General features: G+C 40.3%; 1 protein-coding gene across 3 annotated transcripts in view; it reads right to left on the bottom strand.

Annotated features, from left to right (window-relative positions):
• CAMK4 (calcium/calmodulin dependent protein kinase IV) overlaps positions 1-25487 on the bottom strand; it is a 175954-nt gene that overhangs the window by 34742 nt on the left and 115725 nt on the right. For all 3 annotated transcript variants that reach the window (XM_075488666.1, XM_075488668.1, XM_075488667.1), the window contains one exon: positions 25051-25123. In XM_075488666.1, coding sequence (XP_075344781.1) covers positions 25051-25123 — 73 coding nt within the window. The remainder of the gene's footprint in view (positions 1-25050; positions 25124-25487) is intronic.

Here is a 25487-nt window from a genome sequence, read left to right as displayed (position 1 = left end):
ACAAAATAACCAACCAGAAACTAGCTATGAATATCTTTAGGCTAGAAATGAGAAAAAGGCTCCTCGCTGTGAAAGCTGCAAGTATTCAGGGCAACCTTCCAAGAAGTGTGGGGAGGTCAAAGTATGAACTGCTTCTAAGGTGATGCTCAGTACAGTTATAAAGAAGACTACATGATATGGCTTCTGTAAGGGCCGCGACTGCAGCAGAGAGCCAAGATGATACGTGTTGTCTGGGTTTGTGACCCTGCAGAGAGAAACTCCTTCATCTTCCTTCAGGAGAGTTTGTGTGAATTGTCAAACCCAGCCAAATCGTCTCTCTCGAAGTGGTCACCAGGGAAAACCACCCAACTTTCCCATTCAATCTCAGGGGTTCAGTGCTGGGCAGGTATCTCTGCTCCCTGCCAGTGCTGCAGTGACATGGACAGCCAGGTGCTCAGACCCCTTCTTGGGGGCTCAGGAGGCAGTGACCTCCTTGAGCCCAGCTGCCTGTCCTCCTTCTCTTCCTCCTCCTCCTCCCTTGTGGTGCCTCTGCTCCCCTACTCACCACCGCCTGGCCACCTGCCTGCTCTGTACCCCATTGCTCCCACTGTCCTGGGTATTACCTGGGCAGCTAATGATGGCTGCAAAGGGACAACAAGATGGGGAAGGGATGCGGGCACCAGGGAGTGGGAAACAGTATGTAAGGACAGGAGGCACAATGTGGCACTCTGGATGTTGACATGTTGCTGCACCTCTGTTATCTACAACAGGAAACTTGCCTTTAAGGTAGAGGTTAGGTTGCAGTAGTTTTTCTCTGAAAATCATAATTTTCCATTTTTCCACTTTAAAGACTTCTTTTAGAGTGTGTTGGGTATTTTTCTTTCTCCCCCTTTTATACTATAGCTTTTTGAATGGTTTTTAAATGCAGTTTTTAGTGGGTTGTGTGGGTTGTGCTGCTTAGCAGAAATCTCACCCCATGCATCAAATCCTATTTCTTAGGTAAGAGCAGGCTACAAACACCTATGCAGTGGGACTGGAGGAGGACACTCAGGCTGCAAGTAGGAAGCCCAAAAGAGAAACGATGAGCTAGGAGGACTTTGTTCCACCAATGAACTGGAAATGACAACTGCATCCTTATTTAAGTATTGATCTCAATTCCATGCTTGCCAGGGTGAGCATCCTACTGAGAGACGGTCTCTGCTCAGCCAAGGCAGCAGTACACAAAATGCTGCAAACTAGTAAGGGGAAATTACTTTCCTGTCTGCTCAGTGCTGCACTGGAAGAATTTCAGATGAGCAGTGTCTTTTGTCAGGCAAGAACAGCTCAGGCTGCAAGGCTGTTAACAACATGTCAAAGGGGAATGATTTAAGGGGCTGCTAGCTCTAGTTCAAGGGGGAATGTGGAGCAGAGAGATCTTGGAGCTCTGAGGAAGTGATAAAAAGGAAAGTTACTGCTGAAAATGATGTCTTTCAATCTGTGAGGCTCAGAGAAAACTGGCAAACATATGTTTCACTCAGACTTCTGGCAAACACCAAAGACAGCACTGCAGACTAGGAGGCTGAGCTTCTGCACGGTCTCATCTATGACAAGGTCTCCAGTTTATGTACATTCTTTTGCTTATGTTTTTAATTTTGGATAATTAATGTTCTTCAACTTATCCCTCATAATTCTGCTAATAGATTGCCTGTAATCCATCTTTGATTCTATTGCTGGTTGTTTTTCTTTAACTGGTTTCCAGGTACCTTTGTTTCTTCTCTCTCCTGTTCTTCATCCCGCAGGGCTGAATAGCCAAGCAATTTGTATTTTCTTGCTCATTTGGTGGCCTGCCTCTCTTCTCCACTGTCACACTAACTGTTTTAGCCTGTCCACCTCCTTCTGCTCAGGACTCTCACAGCCTCTTGCACTGCTTCTGTTACCCAGATGCTCTCACCAAGATCTGTATTAAGCACCAGCTCCACCCACCTTTATGCATCTTTCAGCATCCTGACAGCACATCCAGTAGTACACACAGCCCTGCCATTTTCCTCGCACAGCAAGGATAAACAGTTTCATGTGACTGCTAGAGATGAACAGTATTCACTATTGGCAGGTCCACTGAGGTCTGTAAAATATCAACTTCTCTCAAGCGTAGTAATCATTCCTGTTACTGGACATCTGTATAATGTTGCCAAGCACACAGATGGGGAGTCATCAGCTGGAAATGCAAGGGAGGAGAGAGACTTAGGTGTATTTATACACCATAAGATGTACTACTAGTACATCCTTGATGTACAAGATCAACTCCTAGTGTGATGCCATTTTTGCAACAGACAAATGCAGTCCTTGGATGTAGCAGGGGAGGTATTCCCATGGAGAGAGGTGCTGCTGCACAAGGCTCTTGTTAGACCAGATGCCACAATAGGCTGATGGCTGCACTACCATATGCTGTAACACCAAACTTAAATATTGATACTTTTCTGGACTGAAGAACAAGTAGGGATCTTTGGAGAACATGAAAATTCTAATTTTGTCAAGGAAAAAAAAATAAGTGGGATGCAATATTTTAAATTTACAAGGGGATACATGTAAAGATAAGGTCTAGCTGAGTGATCAGGAGAATTTGTTCCATTTTGAGTTATTTTACCCTGAATGTGGCTGCCTGCAATGGTATCTTGGATTGGAGTTCTCCCAGAATAGTTGAAATCAGGTTCAGAACTCCCAGTAAGAAATCTATTAACCCTGAAGACCACGTCCTCATGCACAGAGATTAAACATACATGCTTATACTCAGCTTAACAGAAGTTGTAGGCTTGGAGGGAAACAACTGCTGTTTCTTAAGACAGCAGGTAAACATCTAGAATGGAGGAAATGGAAGGAGGAATGAAAACCCAGAGCTGCTCCCTAATCACTGGGATGAGAACAGGTTTCCAGCAGGAACTGAGAAGCAAAAACCTGACTGGTCTTATCATCGTGGCTCATCACTCTGTGAGAAGATACATCTACAATGGCAACACCACAAAACTGTCTTAACTAGAACTATGGAGAAGATGGAAGAAAAAGGTTGCATTTCAGATTTGAGCATCCTCCCTAGGTTCCAAAAGGGAGCCCCCCCGCCAAGTCCGGGATGCTTTTTTCCAAGCTGTGGAGTCAACAAGGCCTAACTTAATGGCTGTGTTTGCTCCACTGACTTCAGTGCAGCATTGATGATTGACATGGATGGGGGACCCAATCACAGTAAAACCTGTACTTTTATGTAATGTATGCCTATGTTTCAGTATGGGCACATATTTTTTTCCCCTACTAAATCAGTGAACAGAAAGTTTGGGGCTTCATCTGGTAGTTACATGCAGTCAGCATTCAGGTTCTGTGAGCTTGCAGAGATGAGAGTAACTGTGTTTAGACAAATATGATTAAACAAAGACAGAACAGTTTCAGATAAACCAATGCTGTTTCCAAACAAGGAAACAGACACTATCAGGCACATCATCAAATATAAGATTTAGCAGGAATAGCTCAAAAACATAACACCAATGAAAATGCTAACATTTACCACCATTAAAATGACATTTACTGCAGTTATCTCTTGGAGGAACTTAACTATCTTAACTGCCACTGTGTTTAAGCTATCTTATCCCAGACTTTGGAAGCTTTTATCACAGAATTGTAACAGTATGCATATAAACTGTGGGCAAAAGCTCATTATTTTCCACACAAAAAAATGCTACAGAGCCCACTGAGGGCAGCCAATGTTAAATTACACACTATCATGTTACATGGATGACTGTATGCGTATAAAGATACAACAGCACACAGTACACAGAGTTAAATCAGATGCATTTTTCTCAGAAGAAAGCACATGCATTTATCCTGTTATACATTAGTGCAAAATTAAGAATGTGCATCACACTGACATCGCTTCCACGTGGAGCTGTGCTACGCATCAGCCCCTACTACCGCTGAGGGACAACATCCTCCACCAGTATTTTAAGACCTCTGTTTGGTAAGCTGTGACCATCTTGGAAGGGGACACTAGCTGGCTGCCTACCACATGGCTAGTCTATGCAGTGTTGTAAAAGCAAAGGGAGAGGTCATGCAATGACGGATACTGTGGCCGCCAGGAAAGTATTATGTTTTAGCTGCTCTCTGCTGGCATACCTGTTTTAAAGAACTCTGAAAAAGAGATGTACAAAGATTTCAGCTGAGGCTTTATTTGCTTTCAGTGGCTGGTGAGAGGGCATATAGGTTTGTATTTCCCTATTTGGAGCATCTTCCTTCCCTTTACATAACCCTTCATGAAATCAAGAGGGATTGATTCTGGAGGTACGATTACCCCCTGTGAACTAAGTATGCCACGATAAGTTAATAAAATCCCTAGGAAAAAGTGTAGTTTTAGGAAAATGCTTGCCAAAACCAAAGTATTCTAAAATGCAAGATAGGGCCTGAAATCTGTAGTCTAAAGGGCTTCAGTCTTTGAGACAGCTCTACTTGCTTCAGCCAAAGCCTACCAGTATACAATACTTGAGGCTATACATATTACATCTTAAATACTTAATATACTTCTATGTGTACTGCACATTAAGATATGCGAATCTGCAACATCTCAGTCCTTTCCTCAAGATAAGCTAATTCTCTTCAGGAGAAATGCCAAAAGCAAAATACTTAAAAAAATACTAAAAAGAGGCTTTAATTTTAGCAGCCAAGAACTATTTTTTGTAAATGGCTGCAGGCCATTTGTATTTATTTTTTCCAGCCGTATCTGAAGGCATAATTTTCTTTGCTTTAAGAACACCGTCTTCTCAAGGCAAATCCTGGGTAAAAAATTGCTGTTGCAATGGCGGTTGAAGGCAGAAATACATAAGAAGAATTCAAACTAACATTCACTCCTACTGTGCTGCTCTCTATTGCATGGCCTTTTAAAATATTCCCTCTTCTGACCTTCACTACATGGAGAGGAGACAGAAGCTCACACAGCCTGTGGTCGACAAATGCCTTTAATTCTACCAGTCAAGGCCAAAACAACAGTTATATCCACTAACAACATGGAGGGCATTACCAGCCTCGCAGAGTTTTTTTTCTTTTATTTTAAATCTAGGAAGATGAAAGTTTGAAGATTTCTTTTCTACCAACCAACAGGGCACAACTGAGGCTCCAAGCAACCCTCACCCCCCCAAGCAAGGCAGCATGCATGGCTGCTGCTCCTAGTTCTTGGACCCTTTCTGGAGGGGGGAAGTCCACCTCAGATAGATGCAGAAGCAGGCAGTGGGACACTGTGGAGCAGCTGCGTGGTGAGACCTCATTTTTGCGACAAGGTGCCTGGCATGCACACCCTTCTTGCAGAGGGGTGTACTTTCCACCCTCAGAAAGGGCTCCAGTAACCCAGCATGGCCTCAGCTTTTTTAGCCAGATTTGATGCTGGGTTTATTCCAGTTTTTCCAGGTCATATCTCACAGCACACCCATTTTCCACCACAGTCTCTTCCTCTTTATGTTGAAATAGGGTAAGGAAGCTTAATCAAATCAAATATAAACAATGTTTTAAATAGCTCTATTTCTAGTATTGTATTTCAGTAGGCTGCATTTATTTAACATGCAGAATGCTTTGGTCTGAGCACACTTATTTGAAATACGAAATGGAGCTATATTGCTAAATCGCATTAAACAATTTTCTAAGTTAATTAAAGCATAAGTTCTGTACACTCAAGGTCAGTGTAGATGCCTAAGAACAAGCCCACTAGATTTATCAACAAAATCTGCAGCTAAATTCATCTACCTATTAAACTAAACATGCTACCTATTAGAAGCAACACTGGCATATTGTTTGTTAGCAATGTTCCCCTGCTTAGAAAAAAGAAAATTAACACAAAATTCAGGGGAAATGCAAAAAAAGACCTATGATAGATCACAAGGAAGAGTGGCCAAGTTCCAAGTTCGAAGTGCCTTTCCACGTGGTTAAAGTACATTCATTCACAAATATACTTCAACAGTTATCTTTAAATACTATGACTATGTTACACATAAGATGAACTCTGCCCATAAAGTGATCATCAGAGCTGTCTGCCCCAATGAAAGGTCCCAGGGGCAGAAAATCCTTTTAGGGTGCCCTGAAAATATCTCTGCCTTGCTCAGGCCATGGTTGTAAGGTCAATGACACTCCTGCATGGAAATGCAGTGACGCTCAGAAACTCCTTCTTCTTAAATACAATGTCTACTGTGTTTACCACTTTCTTTAAAGAAACAGGCTCTTTAAAGCTTCTGTGATTTGAACTTGACAGCCAAATGATCCTTGGTATTGCGGATGGGAAAACCATAGCCTTTTCTTGTGGCCAAATAATACCCAAGGGTAGAGATGGGAGTTTCAGTGTGTGTAACATGTGACTTACTGGAGCTTCTTTCCTGTCCACTGTAACAGGGATACCAGCTCTCAGTTCAAAGCAAACATTACTAGGGACAGAAGGCAACTAGGGATTGAACCTCCTGACACTGGATAAAACCCATGCAAATCAGTAAAGAAAGTCATAACATCTTTCACTTTGAAAAACATTACCTTCCCCAAAAGTTGCAAATGATGTGAGTGGTATTTTCCTGGGATAGATATGAAGAAAAGCACAGAGGATTTCAGAGCTATCTCATTGCACATTATCTTCTGGTGACTGTGCATTACTAAATCATTATTTAGTGAAACCACACAATGAAAATCAGCCAGTCATTCTGACTATAAGGTCCCATATGTCTGTGTCATTACAGAGACAGCAGTCCCTGAATCTAATTATCATGAAATATTAAGTACAATTGCCTGCATTGCCAAACATCACAGAAAGAAGAGTAACTTAACAGCTTCTCAAAAGCACAAATCTTGCTTGAATATTTCACTCTTGTATACTTCTTTGTTACTTTCAAAAAAATTTTACACATTTAGGTATAAAATTAAGAGGAAATCAAAATGGTTAGCAGCTGAAGAAAACTACAGTATGTAAGTTGTTACAGCTTATTCTCAAATCTAAGTTGTTACAGCTTATTCTCAAATCTCATGTGGTTACTCCCACTGCAAATCTAAATAGCTTTAAGGGCCTATACCTGCAGTGGAAGGGAAGGACAACAGGCATAAAGCTAGATTCAATTTTGTTTCTGTAGAAAACATTGCATCCAGAGAGGGGCTCAGAGCGGAGTCTTTGATCTCCCAACATTTTAGACACATGCTTCGTTGCAGTTCTCTGCTGGTGACAGCATGAATGCAGCTGTCCCCTCCTCAGGATTACAGAAGGAATGACAGAGAAGGTCCACACGGTCTCTGATACCCCCAAGTACACCGGTGAAGGATGATATCTCCCTGCCCCGGCAGATAACCTCCTTCCCCATGTGCAATTTGGAGCTCAGAATATTTGATAAAATACAAACTACTTTTTCTAATCAGAAAAAAATGGGCAGTCCCCAAGTGCTGCAATGTTAACAGAACAGCATTAAGCTACAGCAGGAGAGCAAGAAACACAGCCAAGAAGGCCAGTGACGAACACGTCTGCAGTCCCTGCTAGGAGGGGCACACTTCTGTGTACGCAGTGCTTTTCACACCACTTTTCATGAGTAGGCTTTTGTGGGCACTCTGGGGTCTTAAGGGTCTCACGTCTGAAAGGCTGCCAGGCTCTTTTCATCACCTCTGGCTGCAGATGAGACTTTTGGAAGAGGCTGTGTCAGGGATGATTTTAGCTGATCTTTGGGGAAGCGCTATGAAGAAGGCTTTTTTTCTTATGATCGCTGATGGGAGGGCCAGCAGGGAAGCATAAAGAGCTACCTTATTTGGCCAGTGTAATTTCTTTTTACATTTCCAAAGCTGCATGAAAGGATTTCAGCCAAAGACCCTTGCCAAGCATGCAACATATTGGACACAGCTCTGAAAAAAACCCCAGCTCTCCAAGGAAGATTGTTAGTGTTTGAAAACAACAGCCTGGTCAATTACTTCTTTTCCTTTGCTCAGCTGTGCCCTACCATATTAAAGAATTGAATTTTCCTTGCCTAGATCAAACACATCAACTCTATGATTTTAAACATATCAATAAAATTGAAAACTGACAGAAAGCTATGAACCAGTCCATGATTTTTCACTATTTAGATACACTGGTCTGTATTTCATGTGGAAAAAAACATTCTAAGAAACAAAAAAAAGTCCATGAAGAACAATAAGTAAAAGGTATCATAGTTAGAGATTAATAATTTACTTTTAAAAAGCCACATGCCCATTCTGTGTAACAGTTTAATGACATCATATCGAGTACATCAAACCTGAAGGCATTCCATGAATCTTTGCTTTCATAGGTTAAAGGCTTTCTGGGGAAGATGGAGTTATCTCAGTTACAGATCTAAACCTATCTAAATCCAACTGGCTCTGGCATTTGTTTTGTGGGGAAGCCGGCAGCAGGCTGGAGCACGGGGAGCCGTGCAGCCCAGGGGGTATATCTTATGCATCTCTGTGGTGGCGGGGACACCAGGAGCAGAAACCAGCCTGCCAAAGCCACGCTGCTGCCCGTCGCCTCCAAAGCCTGATGCGTGATGTGAGCCACAGAGACTGCTTAGAGCAGCATCCTGCTTGACAGGGCCACAACCTTGACAGGAAAACAGCCTCAACATCTGGTCCTTAACTTAGATTACTGGGCTACCTGTAACAGATCTTAAAAAGCCTCCCAAAAGAGACATGCTTTACTGGCTATTTCAATAGCTATTTCTCAATGAATACTCTTGCAGCAACGTTAGCCCAACTATATCACTCTTCTGCTTCCCTTACCTGATAGTTTGGAAAGTACCATGTTATTTAAACATGTCTTCATATCACTAAAGCACAATTATAAATATCTCCTATGCGTTCCTGAAACAGACGCTCAAGAATCTGCTCAGATACATACCTGCTTCAGTCTCCTGCTTCCTCCAGAGCATTAGCAGAGATGGAGAAAAGGCAGCAAGTCTGAAAACGAAGCAGGTCTGTATTCTGGCTAAACAGGGCATCCTTTGCAGACCCGTACTTTGAAATTTAGCTTAGGAAAGTGGTAGCTTGAGCACCTCCACTGATAACACTTGTGACGACCCTGCACAGGACAGCAGCAGTCTCACACGGAAGGAAGTGCAAAAACATGTAGGGCTGGAAATTACTACTTTATATTCAAAAGTGACATACTGGAGCTGATTCTTGCTGCAAGTTTCAGTGACCACACTGGTATTTAAAGGCAAAATGTATAACATTTTGTCTTTGAGTTGGCTTCTCTGCATGTTACCAGATTTTTCTTCACGCTATCCAATTACAGAATTCAGGGCTTACTAGAGACTGGAACTTTAATTTTATTTGCGGATTCACTGATTGCTTTTGACTGGTTTGTCCTTCTAGACAACCACACACACAAAATTATTGCAGGGAGTCATGCTTGCACAGAAAACCAAATAAATCCTTCAAAACAGTGAGATAATCTCTTATTTGTTAAGAGTATTTCATCTAGAACTATGTTGTTCTTATCAACAAAACTCAGCTTATGTTCACCCATTTGATTTACCAATAGGTAAGTGAACAGCAGAATCCATAATTTACAAAAAAAAAATACCACCAAGACTTCAATTTCTGAATGGACAATGAATCATTGCCCACCCTTTCAAATGTATTTCAACCCTCTTGGAGAAGATGGACCTCTCTTTTATGTTTCTCCCTCATCAGTTTTGCCACTGAATCCTTACATTCAAGCAAGGAATAAGCGATGGTAAATCGATCCCTCATGACTGATGTATCCTGTCCCAGATGGGTTACAAGCAGCATGAAGAGTTACACTGTGTTGTTAGACAGAACTGCAGCCCTTTTTCTTTCTCTCATGTGAATGCAGCTGCTGTGGCTTGCTGCACTTGAATGGCATACATGTGGCATTCATTACAGATGCACTGAAAGCAGCCTGCTGTGTTGCAACCCCCAAGATGGTTCATCACGACAGTGATAATTTTAACTGCTGGAGTACGAGCTAACACTCGTGAGCTACAGCAGCCCGTCCTGTCCCTCCACCCTTCACAAAAACCCAAAGCTGAGTATAGAGTACATAGCATCACTGTGCTGCATCGTTTGGAGAGCGCGATTTGGGGAAAGCATCCAAGGTGGGGGGGAATCACCCCTCCAGCAATCCCTGCAGAGAAGGCAAAGATGCTGGCAGACCCCAGCCATTCACATCTGCACCAGCATCCACACCAGCAGGGGAAGGACAGGAACCTCCCTCTGCTGCTGCGTGGCGGCGGCAGCACCCCTGCAAACCCGAGGCAGAAGCAGCGGCCAAGTGGTGGAAGCACCTCTCCAAGGGGATGTCGGTGGCTCGCCACCAAGCGACTGTCAGTTCGCATCAGGCGGGGAGCTGCGGTGCTTTGGCTGCCTGCAGCAGTGAACAAGCATTTGTCTGCTTGTTGATCCTCCTGACTTTGGATTTCCAGTGAGAAATGAGGTCAGAGGGAGGATCTCAGAAGCAAAAACAAGGATTGAGATGAAGACAGTAGGGGAGGGAAACCCTGTTTCCACAGATCTGCTCTTCAGGACATTAGCAGCATCATATTTGTCTTCTAGCCTTTCTTTTTTGAGGCTCCCTCCCACTAATAATTTTTCAGCCTATTGACTAATTTCAACTACATTTTACAGGAAACCAACAGCTTTGAGACTTTAACAACCATCTCTCTCCCTAGGTTGAAAAAATTAAGCAGCCAGGAAGAGAAAAGAGATCTTTTTAGTCCTGTCACCAAGGGAAAAACTACAAGACAAGACGTACCTTCAGTATACATCTGAGTGCTCATGTGGTGCTCAAATTAAAGGCACTTCAATAAAGCATGCTTGCAGGAAGAGAGAACTCTTATTTATGAGAGACGTGGAGCTGTTAAGCTTCTAGTTTGTGAGTTTGTTCAATTATTCATCCTGCCAGACAGTCACACATGCAAACTTATTCTAGGGTGTTGTATCTGCACAGAAAACCATGTTGAATTTTTTATTAGCAACAATGTTCCATAACACATCATATCACACCATAATAGAGTTTTAGATTAAATCTTGATTTTTAAATGAAGGACATAATTTTAAGGCTTTAAAACAGAGAGAGTTTTTTTATTGCATGCCTTTCAAAGTTCTTTATGGCAGCATAAAAACATGCATCAATGTGTCACATAGAAAGATACAAGAACATCAGTGAGGCAGGCACAGTCAGATGCAAGAAAAAGCACCAACTTGCAGCGCTGATACTTTATGGTACCTACCTCTACAATTGCTAAATCTTGCACACTAAAATAAAATCCAGAATTACCATATTTTATTACCATAAAGTAAGATAATACTTTATAAAGTATGATAATACTTTATAGATGGGAAACCACAATGGTACAACAAAGTAATTTTAAACCCCAAGCAATAAAAGATGATGTGTATGTTTACCTCCTAACTGACAGCACACTGATTTTCTGCTATTGCTGCTTATCAGATGGACTCAGCTGAGCAGGGTATTTGGAAAAGCACATTCCAATAATGAACTACACTGTTTGTTTACATTCCAGCTGTCCCTCATCATTACTACTGTACAAGAACTTGTGACAGAAAATCCACCAAAACCACCACATCCAGCACTGTTCACCAAACAATCAAGTTTCTCAATGCCCAGAAATCGAACTACCATTGACTGTGCACTACGTTCAGGCAGCATGTAATAAATCTGAAAGGCCTATGCTCCTGAAAAAGCCCCTAATCACCCATTACATGAATCAAGGAGACACCCTGGTTCTTACATATATCCTCTCTCTTTATTTCTAGCTCATGAAGTAACATGCACTATCATGCACTCCAAATCTACTGGAGTGATTAGCGTGAAGTGGCATTGACTCCTGAAAACATCAGCTTCATTATTCACCTCTGCTAGGGTCTGGATCTTCAGACACAGCAGTCTATGAGAACCTCAACTGAAAAGAAGGGGTGTGTGTAATTTAAAGCCAAGACACTCCCTGGTTTTGTTGATAGTTATTGAGAAACATTAAATATGGAGGTAAAAGAGTTCAGAAAGCAACTTGCACATGCCAGCAAACTGCTATGAGAACATCACGTAAAACGGGTCACACAGAGACATGAAAAGTATCAGGAAAGAGTAAATGAAAAAGGAGAAAACCAGACTCATTACAAGTTCCAAAATATGCACAGTTGCTGGCATTTCAGGGGATCAGTAAGGAATCTTCAGGGAATAAGTAAGGAATCTTGTTTCACTCATGCTGTCAGGGCCACAGAAATGGAGCCACTTATCTGAAACAACGACTGATAAATTATTACACAGCCTGTTTAGGAGTGATAATGTCAGTCAGTGTTAGTTCATGCCACCCCCTTGGTACGTCAGGAATCTCCCCCAAAGATGGCAGAAATTCTCTTAGCATTTCTTCAAACCACAAGCACGCAGATTCGGGTAAGTTTCTAAATTACCTAATGAAAAAAAGTAATTTTGTAAATAGCCATTTTGCTGAGAGCCTGCTATCTAGTCAGTCCAGTACTATTGGAGTCCAGAAATTGGAGACGAAAAATTGCACAAGGCTATAATAGTACTATTGAGCAATTTTTTTTGCAAATGTCTTTAATTTCACAGGTTCACTTGCAATTTACTTCTGAACAATCAATGTATTTTTATCCTTACCATGATTACTGAGGCAGGAACAGCAGGACAGAGGGAGACAAGCCTGTCCTCGCTTAGGTCTGCAGGCATGGCAGGCTTGGGACATAGAAAAACACAGCCCTGTGGATGGGGAGAGCTGAAGAAAGGGGCATCCTTAGGCTTCAGCAAATCTTTTGGGGGATAAAGCAGCGACTTCTGCAAAGGTGCTGCTACTCTGTGCCAGTTCCTTGGGGATGCAATTTTCTGCCTGGGAGCATACTGCAAGGACCGGAGCTGCTCCTGTCCTCTGGCTGGTGTCTGCACAGGGGAGAGGGGGGAGGCTTCTTGTACACAGATGTATTAAGGCCCTTCTCACTACACTGAATTCTCTAAAAGTCATTGAACCTCTGTATGTTTCCTCAAACCTTAGAAAAGTTTTAAGGCATTTAATGTAACATTTAACTATATGCCTTTTAGCCCTTAGCAAAATAAGCAATGTAACATCTGTCCACACAGCTATCACTTTATCAAGGTTGCAGGGTTTGCATGAAGAGCAGTAGTTACTGGTGACACTCCTGCAGTGCCAGTTAGCATTTCTCTTCTATCTATTAATGCACAGATGGGTAGTTTTCTACTTTGATATTTCCCCTAAGGCAGTTTCTGAGGCTAGACGTCCTCAGTCTCCATTGGGATCTGCCATGAATCCTTCCTGACCCTTTCTGTAGCATCCAATTGCTAGTTTTTTACTGTTTCTACACAGTATCCAAGGCTCTTAGGGTGCTTTTATCGCTTCTCTAGCTCAGAAGCCTTCAGAGCCCTGCCAGACCCCTATAGTGACATGTATATTTTGTAGATACAGACTGTACACTATTTACATTCCATAGGCACAGATATTTGGATGCCATGTCCCTACATGACAGTCTGCACAATACATGCAATAAAAATTATAATAAAAAAAGGAGTATTAGCAGGCTAAAGTCTGAGATAAAGGCAGTCTTTTTCCTTTACTTGTGCTTTATTAATTGTTAAGAGTGTGGTCAGTAACATACAGAAGAGAAATGGGTGGCTCTCTAAAGCCAAGACTCAGACTCATACCCAGCATCAGCACAGAGCTTTTTTTCTGTGCCAGGCCGTTCCTCCTCTCGGAGAACCTCCGTTCCCAATAGGAACCCACTAAAGGGGATGGCCAGGCCATTGCCAAATGATGCCCCAAAGACTAGTTAATCAGGCAGACAGACCCAGCCTTTGGGATGGGTCAGCACTCTCCTCACACAACATTTTCAACAACCCGTCTTATAAATGCACGTACAGGTAAATCGCCCATCTGTCTGAGATGAATTGGGAAGAGGTCAAATCCTTAATCAGTTCTCAACAGACAACAACAAAATGTCAGTCTCTTGGAGTAAGAATCAACTGCAGGCACTGGCTCGAAAACAGCAGTGTTTGGCACTTCGTTTGTGGAGTGTTGTGAGTTAAAACAAGAGCTAATCAATCACTTTCATTGTTATTTCCAAATATTTTTCAAAATTAATACTGTAGTGACTTGTTTCCAAAATGAGAGAGGATACCTTACTTAGATGAAAGCATCATTTAAGATGATAACAACTTAGCAAATATGACCCTGACTTTTTGTTGCACTGGACATTAACTGTAATACAGTAGATCTGCAGCATGATCATTAGTGCTTGTTCCATTTCCTCTATTAGAGATAAAAGCAAATACAATACCCTCATTTCCTTATTGCTGATGGCAGCATTGCCAGACCTTTTTGATTGTAAATCTTCTTTTCTCTGTGTGCTGCAAAAAGAGCTTTGCACTCTGCTTAAAACAGGTCTCCAAAAATGTTTTTGACAAAATAATTCTGAATCAAGGTGCTGATAAATCAGACTGGTGTGATAATAAAACCCACTCTATTTCCCTTCCAACAATTTAAAAATATCATTAACAAGAAAAATTAGTTTTAAATCTGTTTACAACAAACAAGAAAAACAAATGAATGTAAGCTAGCAAAATGATGAAGCTACTCATTCAAAATGCCATCACCCTCCAAACAGATTATCCTATGTATGAAACCATTACTTAACATTGCTTCAGAAACAGCACAGTTAGGACACAAATGCATTCCTCTCTCAGACAGTGGCAGCACTTCAATGGGTTTCCCACATAACTTAACAGTGTACCTACTTGCTTATTCGTTCTTGGCAGCAACGTGCTAGAAAGGTCTCCCTGGGACACCCATGAAGCCCTTCTTAAAATTTTGTCACCAAATGGAAGAAAAGGCCGAGACAATTTCCTGGCTTCCATGGAGTCATCTCTGTACGTGATGTGTTAAATCACCCCTCTCTGAGAGGATTCACCTTCAAGCCTCACAAACAAATTTTGAAGAAATAAACACTTTGTGCCTGGAATACATCAACTGGCAATTATCTTTTTAATTAAAAAAACCCCAACAACAATGCCTTAGGATGGACACTGTTATTCCTCCCTACAAGCCATTGAGTTGTATGCCATGTCCATGGCAATACTTGCAGTTCAGATTCAGGGGAAGAATGTATATAATTGCCCTGCAAAACACCGCTTGATATCAATCCAACCATTGGTCCTGCCTGCCTTCACTAACTGTGATTATAAGAAGGTATATGCAAGCAAACAAAAAGACTCTCTCCTTATTTCATTCCTCCTCTCTTTCTGACACCCTGCCTTGATATATAGGGTTTATTATGCATATGAGGCATGTTTTTTTATGGAATTCCTTTTTAGAAATATTGTTAGAACCTCTTATTCTGCAGTCTACTAGAATCACTAATAAAGTGGGTGTTTATGCTATTTCAAGAGGCTACAAGCAAGATCACATCAGACAGTACATGCTTCTCCTTATGGAGACTAATCTCCATATCTTTTCTCGTGCTGTGACTTGCCTACACAAAAATAATTGTGATTTTATAAGTATAAATGTTTATAAATAGTAAAATTATAATTATATCTGTTCTCTTCCCTTACTGTGACTTCAAATGCACTGTAAAACCCTTTGCAGTAAGCTATTCCTAGAATAGGGTCCCATTCAGTCACTGTCTCTTACCTTCCTTCAGGACAAGACTTCACAAGGAATTCACCTGTCAATTATCCAAACTCTGTTAAATCAGTTAGTACAACCAACGTATCTGCTGTGACATTCCTTGTATTCATTTGTGTAACAAAGAAATGTTGCTTTGAGATTTTTTGAAAGTCGCTTCACTTCTTACGTATCCATCTTCAGGCCAGGCATTTCTTTATAAGTCATGAAGTACAACTGTTGTATACACAGTTAGTAATCATTACGACTACTGTCACGTTGAGTATAATAGAATAAGTATATATAATTTTGTCACATCCACAAAATTAGCTTAATAGAAGTAGATAAAACTGCCATTATGGAGGCATATATATCAGAATATATTCTTCAGGACACCTGTTTGATCTACAGTCAATCATAGACAAGTTAAAAGTGACTTGTGTACTAGGTAAGCTGCTTTGAAGCTAAAAAAGATGCAACACAAAAGAAAGCAATTCTGTTGTGTTTCTTTTTTAACCGAGATAGTTGGAAACATATCATGTGTTGATATGTGTGGATGCAGGGGAGAGAGGAAATTTGGCATGTTGCATGTGAGAGAAAAGGTAGGCAACCCACTGGAGAAACCACTTTTGGGCACAGACTTGATGGGAAGCAGGGACAGATGCATGGGCTGCAAAACTAGCCAGCAGGACTGATGTGGAACCTGCCTGCTCTCCTTCCCCTCTGCCTCCAACAGCCTTTAGAATAATCAGGACTCACAAAATAACATGAATGACATCAATTTTCAGGTACTTTGCCTAGAGAATATAACTATGCAACTATGCAGTTATGTCCTTGAGTATAGGGAAACCGCTTGGGTGAAGTGAAGGTTATTATCATTTCCTAGCTCAGAGAAACGTACAAAGTTTTAAACTCTATATTAATTTTTATTTTCAGAAAACAAAGTATCTTTCAATTAAGCAAAAGAAAAAATGAATAGTAATAATTTCAATGCTTTAATAGATGACAGAGCCCAATTTGTAATTAGAGTTTTACATCTTTTTTAGTAAATTTATTTGAATAAAAAGCAGATGTTCTCAGTATAATTTTCAAATTGCTCTTAGACTTTTGTATGGCATGCTTGCATATCATGTACATATGCAAATCTCTTATCCACTTAAACATAATTCCAGCTAGGCATTTAACTGGAAATGGATAGAAGCATATATCTGATTTCTGCACAACTCTGCAGAGTTTCACATGCACAATTTGTGCAAGGCCTACTGCCACAAGCCATGCAGATGTCCTTACCATGAAATTTTTTACGTTAGCAGTTTGTAAACAAAGACAGTATTTTACAAAAAACCAGTTCTTTAAGTACGCTGCTAGGAGTGGTCATAGCTGAAGATATTAGCTACAGGAGGTAATGAAACGTGATGAATGAGTGCACAAACACTGCTGCACTTAATGTTCAGGTGGTAGATCTTCAACTCTTGAGCTAAGTAGCTTCAAAATATTTGGCATCTAAACTAATTCTTACAATTAAAAAATCAGTACTCTCCTGTATTTCTGTGTCAATGACTGAATATTATGAAGGGGACTCTTTTTTTCCTGTCAATAAAGCGCAAAGTACCAGTAAAAGATATCAATAAAAGGAGGGGACTTGGAAAAGTTGGACGCCTTGTTACTTCAGGCCACATTTCTGAAATGACCAGAATTTTTAACTGGTACTAGAGATCTTGCTAAATTTCTTTATAGGGGTGTTTCCACTATCCTCAGTTCCTATTCACCACTTTGGTACTGTGGGAATATTCCAGAATTTGTTTTTGTAATTCTCTGGTCAATGTCACTTTCACATTTGAGTAAAATGAATCACATTTAGCTAACAGCACAAACTCTGTTTATGTCCAGTTGTGTCAATGTCTTATCATTCATTAATGTTTCCTAAAAATTGAGCTTTCTTAACATTAATAAAAAGTTAGCTTTTTTAAAAAAGTTTTTGAGAAACACAGCAGAACTTGAATATGCAATAATTTGAATTTTGTTAGTTTGCTACAGTTATCTTTAGTATAAATTCATTTGCCCCTAAAAACCCTGAAATAGAATGAATGCCGAAAGACTCCCTGTATGTATGGGAATTTTTAAATTTAGGGTTCCATTAAACCCACTGACCCACTGGGTCCTAGGTAGTTGCATTAGCCTTATGACAAGCTCACAAGAAGGGCCAAATTCTAATAAAAATATAGAAAGTTACACAGAAAACTCTTCACATATCCCCATACAGATTTCCAAAACAATACCACAGAAGGCCAATAGATTACCCCTCAGAAGACATTTGTGAAAAAACTTGATGAGACCTATTATGGATTGCTGGACCCATCTGCTCCTTTTTCTTCACAAGTTACATCCCTACCACAAAATGGAAAACAGCTCAAGTCTGAATGCACATAGGCGTTTACATAGCACTTGTGAATTCCCAAGCCACCGTGTTCTTCACCACTTCACTACTGAACACTGTAAAGCAAGCGTAATTCCTAACCTTTGAATGCTATTTCAAAAAGCCTTTCCCCTGGTGTTTGTCTTGAACAGGACAGGACAGGAGCCGACAGTGTTATGAAATGAATATTGCTTCTTGGATGAAGAGCACATGGCAGTGTCAACACTACAGCTACCACAAGCCATCCCTGCAAGCAAGGCTGAGTACAAGGCTGGTCACACAGAAGAGTATGTTTTCCTCTTTATCCTTCTCAACAAGCCAAGAGAAAATATCACCCAGTTGCAAAGGGTAAAAAGGGTGTTTTGTTTGGGTTTGGGTTTGTCTTACTCTTCGACATGACAGGACACCAAAGGAGGACAGCTCCACTTGGAACATGTTCTTCTCTTTTTCATGTGGTGCAGGGAAGTTCAAAGATTTTTGTCTCCCAGTCCTCTTCCTGAGAACAGGAGGATTATTTGAAATACCAGCAGCCAACACTAACAGCTGCTATGAAGCAGCCCAGAAACATGTACAGTTTTGTACCTATTCTTCTGTTCTTCCTTCACAGACCACAGTTTTAGGAGACTAGGCGGACAGCTAGGGAGTGCACTGAACATGGTTTGGTGGCAGAAAGACATTGGAGAGCAAAGACTGCTGCTGGGTAAAGTTATGTTAGCAGGAGTTTTCCAGTCACAGTTCCTGAATCGAGAGCAAACTAGCTGGCAAAGATGAAGACCATGTTACAAAAACTGGTCAGGAGACAGAATGTCCCTTACAGCCCCAGTCAAGACCTCACAGACAATAAGGCACTCCATAATCACATCTTACGTGTCCTCCACCTGCAGCCCATTTGACATGACTGAAGTGCAGAACTGCCCAACACGTTATATGACAAAAGTGTAAAACAAACAAAACCCAGCAACAAATATATAGGGAGAAATCTGGCAGGCAAAATAATACATCCACACAGTCAGTTTTCGAGGATATCATAACTGATAATCTTATAAGGAAAACATATACTAAGGACTTTGTGTTCCATCCTGCTCTGAACTACTCCCAGCTCAGGGACATGAGTATTGACATCACATCTCCCTGAAGGTTCAAGTTCAGTTTCTGTGAGCAACCCTTACCTCCCAGGCAAGCTTAAGGCTAACAGTGCTCCACACCACCTCAGCCACCAGGAGATAGCTGAAGAATTAGCACAAAGAAAGAAAACTGATTCAGCATCTAGGTTTTCTATGCTGTGTTTTTCCCTGCATGAATTACCATAAAAGTAATACAGAATTTCTCCTGCATATTGACAGCCTTTTTTTTTCTACAAAAGAGAACAAATACAAGCATCCTCATTACACATTTCTCCAACTACATTGCAAATGGTGCTTTTAACTGCAGACAGCTGCTGTGCCTCTTCTGAACCTAGTGTTCATCTGCCTCTTCTTCCAAAATGTTGCCATGCAAATTTCCCAAAATCAAGAGTGTACCAGAGTGCAAGTGTTAAACCTGAAAATGAACAATCTCTGTGCTTTTCTTCCCGTTCCTGTTGGCAGGTTAGAAGGAGAATGGCAAAAGTAGTCCATGCTGTCAGAGAACACAATATGACATCATAATCCTTAGCACAGAATTGCAGCTGGAACAGCAAATTCCTTCTTGTCTTACGCTATCAAGCATTGGTCCTTCTACTAACAACTGCATACTCAACAAACATGCTGAATCTGGCCTAAACCTGCAAGTTACTGAAATACCACTTCCGAGCAAACATTCTGAAAATTTGACAAAATTTTACATTTCCCCTTCCTCCCCCCACTGGAAAAGCAGAGATTGCTGTGTTTTGGTAGCTTTAGATCAGAACAACTGATGTTTCCTAACCACACCCTGAACAACACTTATACCAGGAACAGACTCAGAAAACCACTCCCTCCTGCCAGAGGGAGAATAGAAAACTCTCAGGATTTATCAGGGAATGAGGAGAGATCTGAAAGCGCAAATGCCTCCTCTATTAAAATAGAAATCTTTTGCAAAATCTTCTAAACAGAGGAAGTCAATGATCTTCAATATCTGCAATCATGCATAAGATTCCTCCTCTTCCATACAGTATTCCCAAATGTTGTTACTATTTTACACAGGTCTTTATCCTGTGTTGTAATAGCTAGGCATCCCTGCCATTCTCTTTTGTGGAATTTAACTTCATTTTCTACAGAATTGAGCCCCAGGTTTCCTCCCTATTTGTCTCAACACACTGATTCTTCTTAACAGTGTGCCTTTTTAGACCTGGCTAAGTCTATATTGATAATATAACACATTTGCCTTGTTCAAGATTTCAGAATTCTGTGACATTTATACCTTGGTTAAGTTCACCTCACAGCTGGTGGCTAAAACTAAAATCCATTGGTCGCCTCTATCTCCAGCAAGCGCTAACTCAATGACTGTATATAAAAAATGAAACCTTTTCTTAATCTTTATCTAATGTCCACTTTTCTCTGAATGCTAAAACCCCCAGATATTTTAACCAATTCTCTTGGGTCTCAGCCAGTCTTTAAAAGTCTGATTACCTCATTCAGTCTAAGCTCTAATTGTTAGACACAACAGTGTTTCAGGGCCTGTAAAATATACTTGCAAGCTGCACATTTGCAGTAGGTTCTTACCTACTATCATACAGCGCATTATCGGACAGATCAAAGTTCACTGAAATGAATAGAAACCTTTAACCTAGATTTTCCCTCTCAAACCTGCAAGTGGCTAAGTGCCCTCAGCCTTTGCAATCACAGCTGAGAATTCAGCATGCTCCCTGTGAATTTAAGCTGACAAGGAACTGAAAAGAAGTGCAGGCATACATTGAAGCTTGAAGTGGTAGAAAATGGAAATAAAAAATAGAAATTAAAGTGGAGGGGATCCCACATATAGCTTCAGGAAAATGTTCCTATCTAGACAAGATAATGGCGAGTCATAAGAAAACAACCTATTATAAAATGTGATGGGAAATTAACTCAGAAACTGCTGTATGAGTTCAGAACTACATATAGAAGGTATGCTAGTAACTACTGTACGCTGGTAACCACCCCAATTACAAAAAGTAAACTGTTAAAAAAAATTTCAAATTTAAATATAAGGAAAAGAGTAATTTAACCCTCAAGCAGAAACATATCACTTTGACACTAATGCAGAGTAGGCAAGAAGGAACACAGTTTATTTTTAGTGACAAATACAAGATTTTGAAAGTACACATTAAAAAAAATCAAGGTAATTTTCTTAAGTTTTACCAGCTAAAAAGTACATGTCTCTTACACAAAAAGTGTGTAAGTGTCTTTTTCTGACCAATATTTCAAGGATGATTTGAATTCCATAACATCAATAAGTCATTCTGCAAGTCAGGCTGTGAAGATCTGGCCTCAGGACATCTGCATGCGGAAATTCATTAATTACACACAATAGAAAAACTGCTACCAGAATAAGCGTGCAAGAAAACCACACTGTATACAACTGATTCTCTGAGAAGGACAGAAAGGACAATGATGTGCCAAGAGAGACTGCCTTCAAATGCATCCTCTCTCTGGAATGAAGTTCACCCTGTTCTGAGATGTCAGGTAGCAACAAAACCTCCCTACCTGTTCTGAACAGTACAGTGAAAGAGCTTAAAAGATGAACACTGGTTTGCCCTAGTTTTGTACAAGCCTTTTATCTTATGAATGAAGCTATCTCCCAGCTTAAAGAACAATGGAAGAATAATGGAAAAGGCAAAGGTGCAGAAGAGAGAAAAAAAGGTAATTTATTCCCACTAAGGGCAAATACAGTCATGGACTGGGAACACTGGTTCAGATGTAACCAGCAGAAAGAAAAATCATGGAAAAGGGCAAAATGGATGTAGTGGTCTTCAAAACAATACTGGTTTTGTTATTTTCTCTGTTCTTGGGAGGACAGATGTCTGATACATTTATGCTGGTTTGTGACCTGGAAGATTAAGATTAATTTTCTGTGTGCTACTCTGACTGCTTGCTTAATTCTTGATAAGCCAGTTAGAGCTAGGCTTACAGGTACTCAGATATTACAAGAAACAGATATACCCAGAAGCTTTATTGGATTTTTTTTTTTTTTAAGAGTATTAGTCCATTTGGTTTAACAATTTCAAAAGGAATTGAACAAAAATGCTTAGGTGCTTTTAAAATCCCACTTTACAGTTTTGATTAAATCCTTTAGAAGTGTCTCAAAAAAAACACTGCTAAATGAAGATATAATACCTCCTCATGTCAATGATCCACTGTGAGGACAGATCCATTACTACAGTAACAGCCCTTAACAAGGGATTTATAGGACAAGTAGATAGACTAGTTCAAGAGAGTTCAGCACAGGGAAAGCTGAATGCTTCTCTTGCTAAGAGCAATTTTTAAAAAATGCATAAGTCAAAATGCCTACCTGGTGCCAGGAGGGTATTTGATGGCATAGTCTACTGAGGGGATTGTACAACTATTTGGTTAAGAATGATCTGTGTATATATGTTCTTTTATTCTGGAAAGATTACTCTGCCGCAGCAGTATTTTCCAGTTTCTAACAATAACTCCCATTCTCCTCACAAACACCATTCTGTTAAGTTTACAGTACCAATCTACCACAGTATTTCAGGTGGGCTGCAAAGATCCCAAGTTAGGAAATGCCACTTCCACAGCTTTCCAGCTTTGGCTTAGATGTTCAGTGTCAGCTGTAAGAGCAAAAGTCAATACAGTCCATCCTAGCTAGGGATCTAGTACAAGGATCTATAAAAATCCAAATTATTGCATGCTCATATAAAGGTCAGCTTTTTAGCTTTCGTACATCACTGTTGCATTGATTTCAACCAAGCTATTGCAATTCATAGAAGCTGAAGATCTTCGTCTGGTTCCTGGCTTTTAAAATAAAGAGATGAAACACCTTCTGAAACATCTTTCAGCAAAACTTAATCATCATTTTCGCAAAAGAATGATAAATAATGTATAACCATCTTAACTAGGGCACTTCCGTTGGAAGAAAAAGTTGGTCATAAAATAATAATCTGACCCAATTTTAAGAAGTTTATACAAATGCATTATGCTGTGCACTAAACTTAAATACATAATTTAGATTACTTTGTATGAGAGTTACTCAGTAAGCATCAGATCATTCAGAAAGTAGCGTGAAGTGAACATGATGGTCTTGCAGTATGCCTGGTTACTGCAGTAAACACCAGTTCTCACATCTTACTTAGTGTGAACAGGCTGACAAATAATACCAAACCATGATTTATAGGAGTTTTTCACAAAGGGGTATTTTGTTACCATCCCAGGTAAATATGCCTGAGTTGGCCTGTTCCTTCTGAATAACTGCATTACTGCTGTAACCACATTAACTTTTCCTCACCTCTAGGTAACTTCCATAGGGGTCAATCATCACCACCAGTCCTATCCTGAGGATGGCTCTTTTGACACTGCATCTCCGTGGATGATCTGTACAGATCCTGCCTCACCACTACCATCCTTTAAAAGAGCCCTTCAGGCTGACCTCTCTTTTTTCCATGTGATCAACCGTTGTTTTTTGTCTGAAAAATCTGACAGTCTGGAAATACACCCAAAGTCAGTCATGTCCCATGTGCACTATTTGCACATCTCTGAGCACTTGTATCTGCTCCAAGACCTTTGCACTCTTTCTGCTACCTGGCTGCTTCACCCAAACACCTGCTGCAGACAACCACATAGTGCCACTGGATAAAATCCAAAATATGTCCTGCTGACTCTGAAGTCAGGCTGCCAGGCACAGCAGAAGCCAAAATCTTTAGCATCTATCTCTCCTTAGGCCTTGCTAACATCTTAGTTTCAGAAAGTAAAATTGCCTCTATATTACTGTTTGTCTGAAACGCTCCAAGTGTCCCAACTAGACTGTTTTTTCTTGTCCAGCATGTCCCCTCTCTTCTGCACTGGAAGTGATCAGTGCTAGTGTATAGACTAGACATTTGACAAATTAATTTCTTAAATACTTTCCCAGCATCTGATTGCTGGTTTGATGAACATCTGGCGTGAAATCAGATGGAAGACCTACAAGTGACTGAGAAGTATGGATAATGTACAGAAATACTGTATGTACCCACTAGAAGCCTTCATCTTCTTGTCTCAAAAATCTTTATACCTTTCTCTAAGCAATAGAATGTGAAATAGTTGTACAAAAATTCAAATGTTTGAAAACCACACAAAATATAGAGGAAGAAGGTATACTAGGAATTGCACAAACTACTGGCACCGAACTTTATTCTGATCTCTGTCTCAATATTACTGTCATTCTGTGTATGTATGCGCAATTTGAAGAGCTGTGAGAATTGATTTTTGGTTAGATATGTTGTAACCTACACTATCCACTTTCCCAGTGGTCCACAGTTCCTTGCAATGAGCCTTCTTTGTATAAATGCTCCTGCATAGTGGCAAAAAATGTGATGGGTCACCTTCAGGCAACAACTGCAAATGAAGAATAACTATTTTCATGGCAATATTCTGCAGGAGTATCTGACTTAAATTCTTGTTATTCTTTACACCAGCTAACATGTGCGGCCAATCTATTACCCTTTTAAGTTGAGAGGAAAAGTAAGGAATTCTTTTCTGTTTAAGGTTCCAAATAAATTACTGTGACATACTCTGCAAAAAATGAATGAGAGACTACACAAGTGCCAGTGATTTCAAATCACTTTTAGGGCTAAAACAACCAGTGCTGAACTCCACAGGTTTTTGAGATTAGACAGAGCACATACTCCACTGTAACAGATGACTTAGAGCATCGAATGTATTGCTGATTGCCATCCAAAGTCACTTTTTGCCCTTCAAAGTGCCACTACCTTAAAAAAAATCGATACGAAATTAATTATAGGAGGGAACTTGTTTGGACTGTCTCCAGTGAACTCTGCTTCTTTCACACATAAGTATTTATTGAGCCGTTATAGGTGAAAGATTAGGTGCTGAACATATGATGCTAGATAATACTCACAGCAACCGCCTCCAGGATTTGTTTAACAGCATCAGCAGCATCTCGTTCACTGTAGTAACCCTTTTCCACAATCCTACAAAAAAAGCAACAAGAAAAATTGTGTTCAGGATTATGTATTAAGGGAAAAACTTCTTTTGAAAAGTGAGCTAGAAAACCATCAGATTTAAATATGACCAGGACACTGGAGTGCCCCCTAAAGAATAGAAAACAACTCTTTTGCAATTTAGGTTACCTTTGATTCCCAGTTAAATGAAAAACTGGAGATAAAATATTAACTAGGTAAGAAGCTCATCATATATACACATTTAGTTGAAAGATTTTAGAATTTTCTAAAATTCAGGGTATCTAAATTACCCTCAGATAAAACCAGGTATCCTTTAGCAACTGCTTTTTCACTTCTATATTTAACTTAAGCTTTCCCCCCCCCCCTTATTTAT

The sequence above is a fragment of the Mycteria americana genome, chromosome Z, assembly GCF_035582795.1.
Source record: "Mycteria americana isolate JAX WOST 10 ecotype Jacksonville Zoo and Gardens chromosome Z, USCA_MyAme_1.0, whole genome shotgun sequence".
Taxonomy (NCBI): Eukaryota; Metazoa; Chordata; class Aves; order Ciconiiformes; family Ciconiidae; genus Mycteria; species Mycteria americana.
Note: the sequence above shows the minus strand (reverse complement) of the source record. Positions and strands in the feature narration are given on the sequence as shown.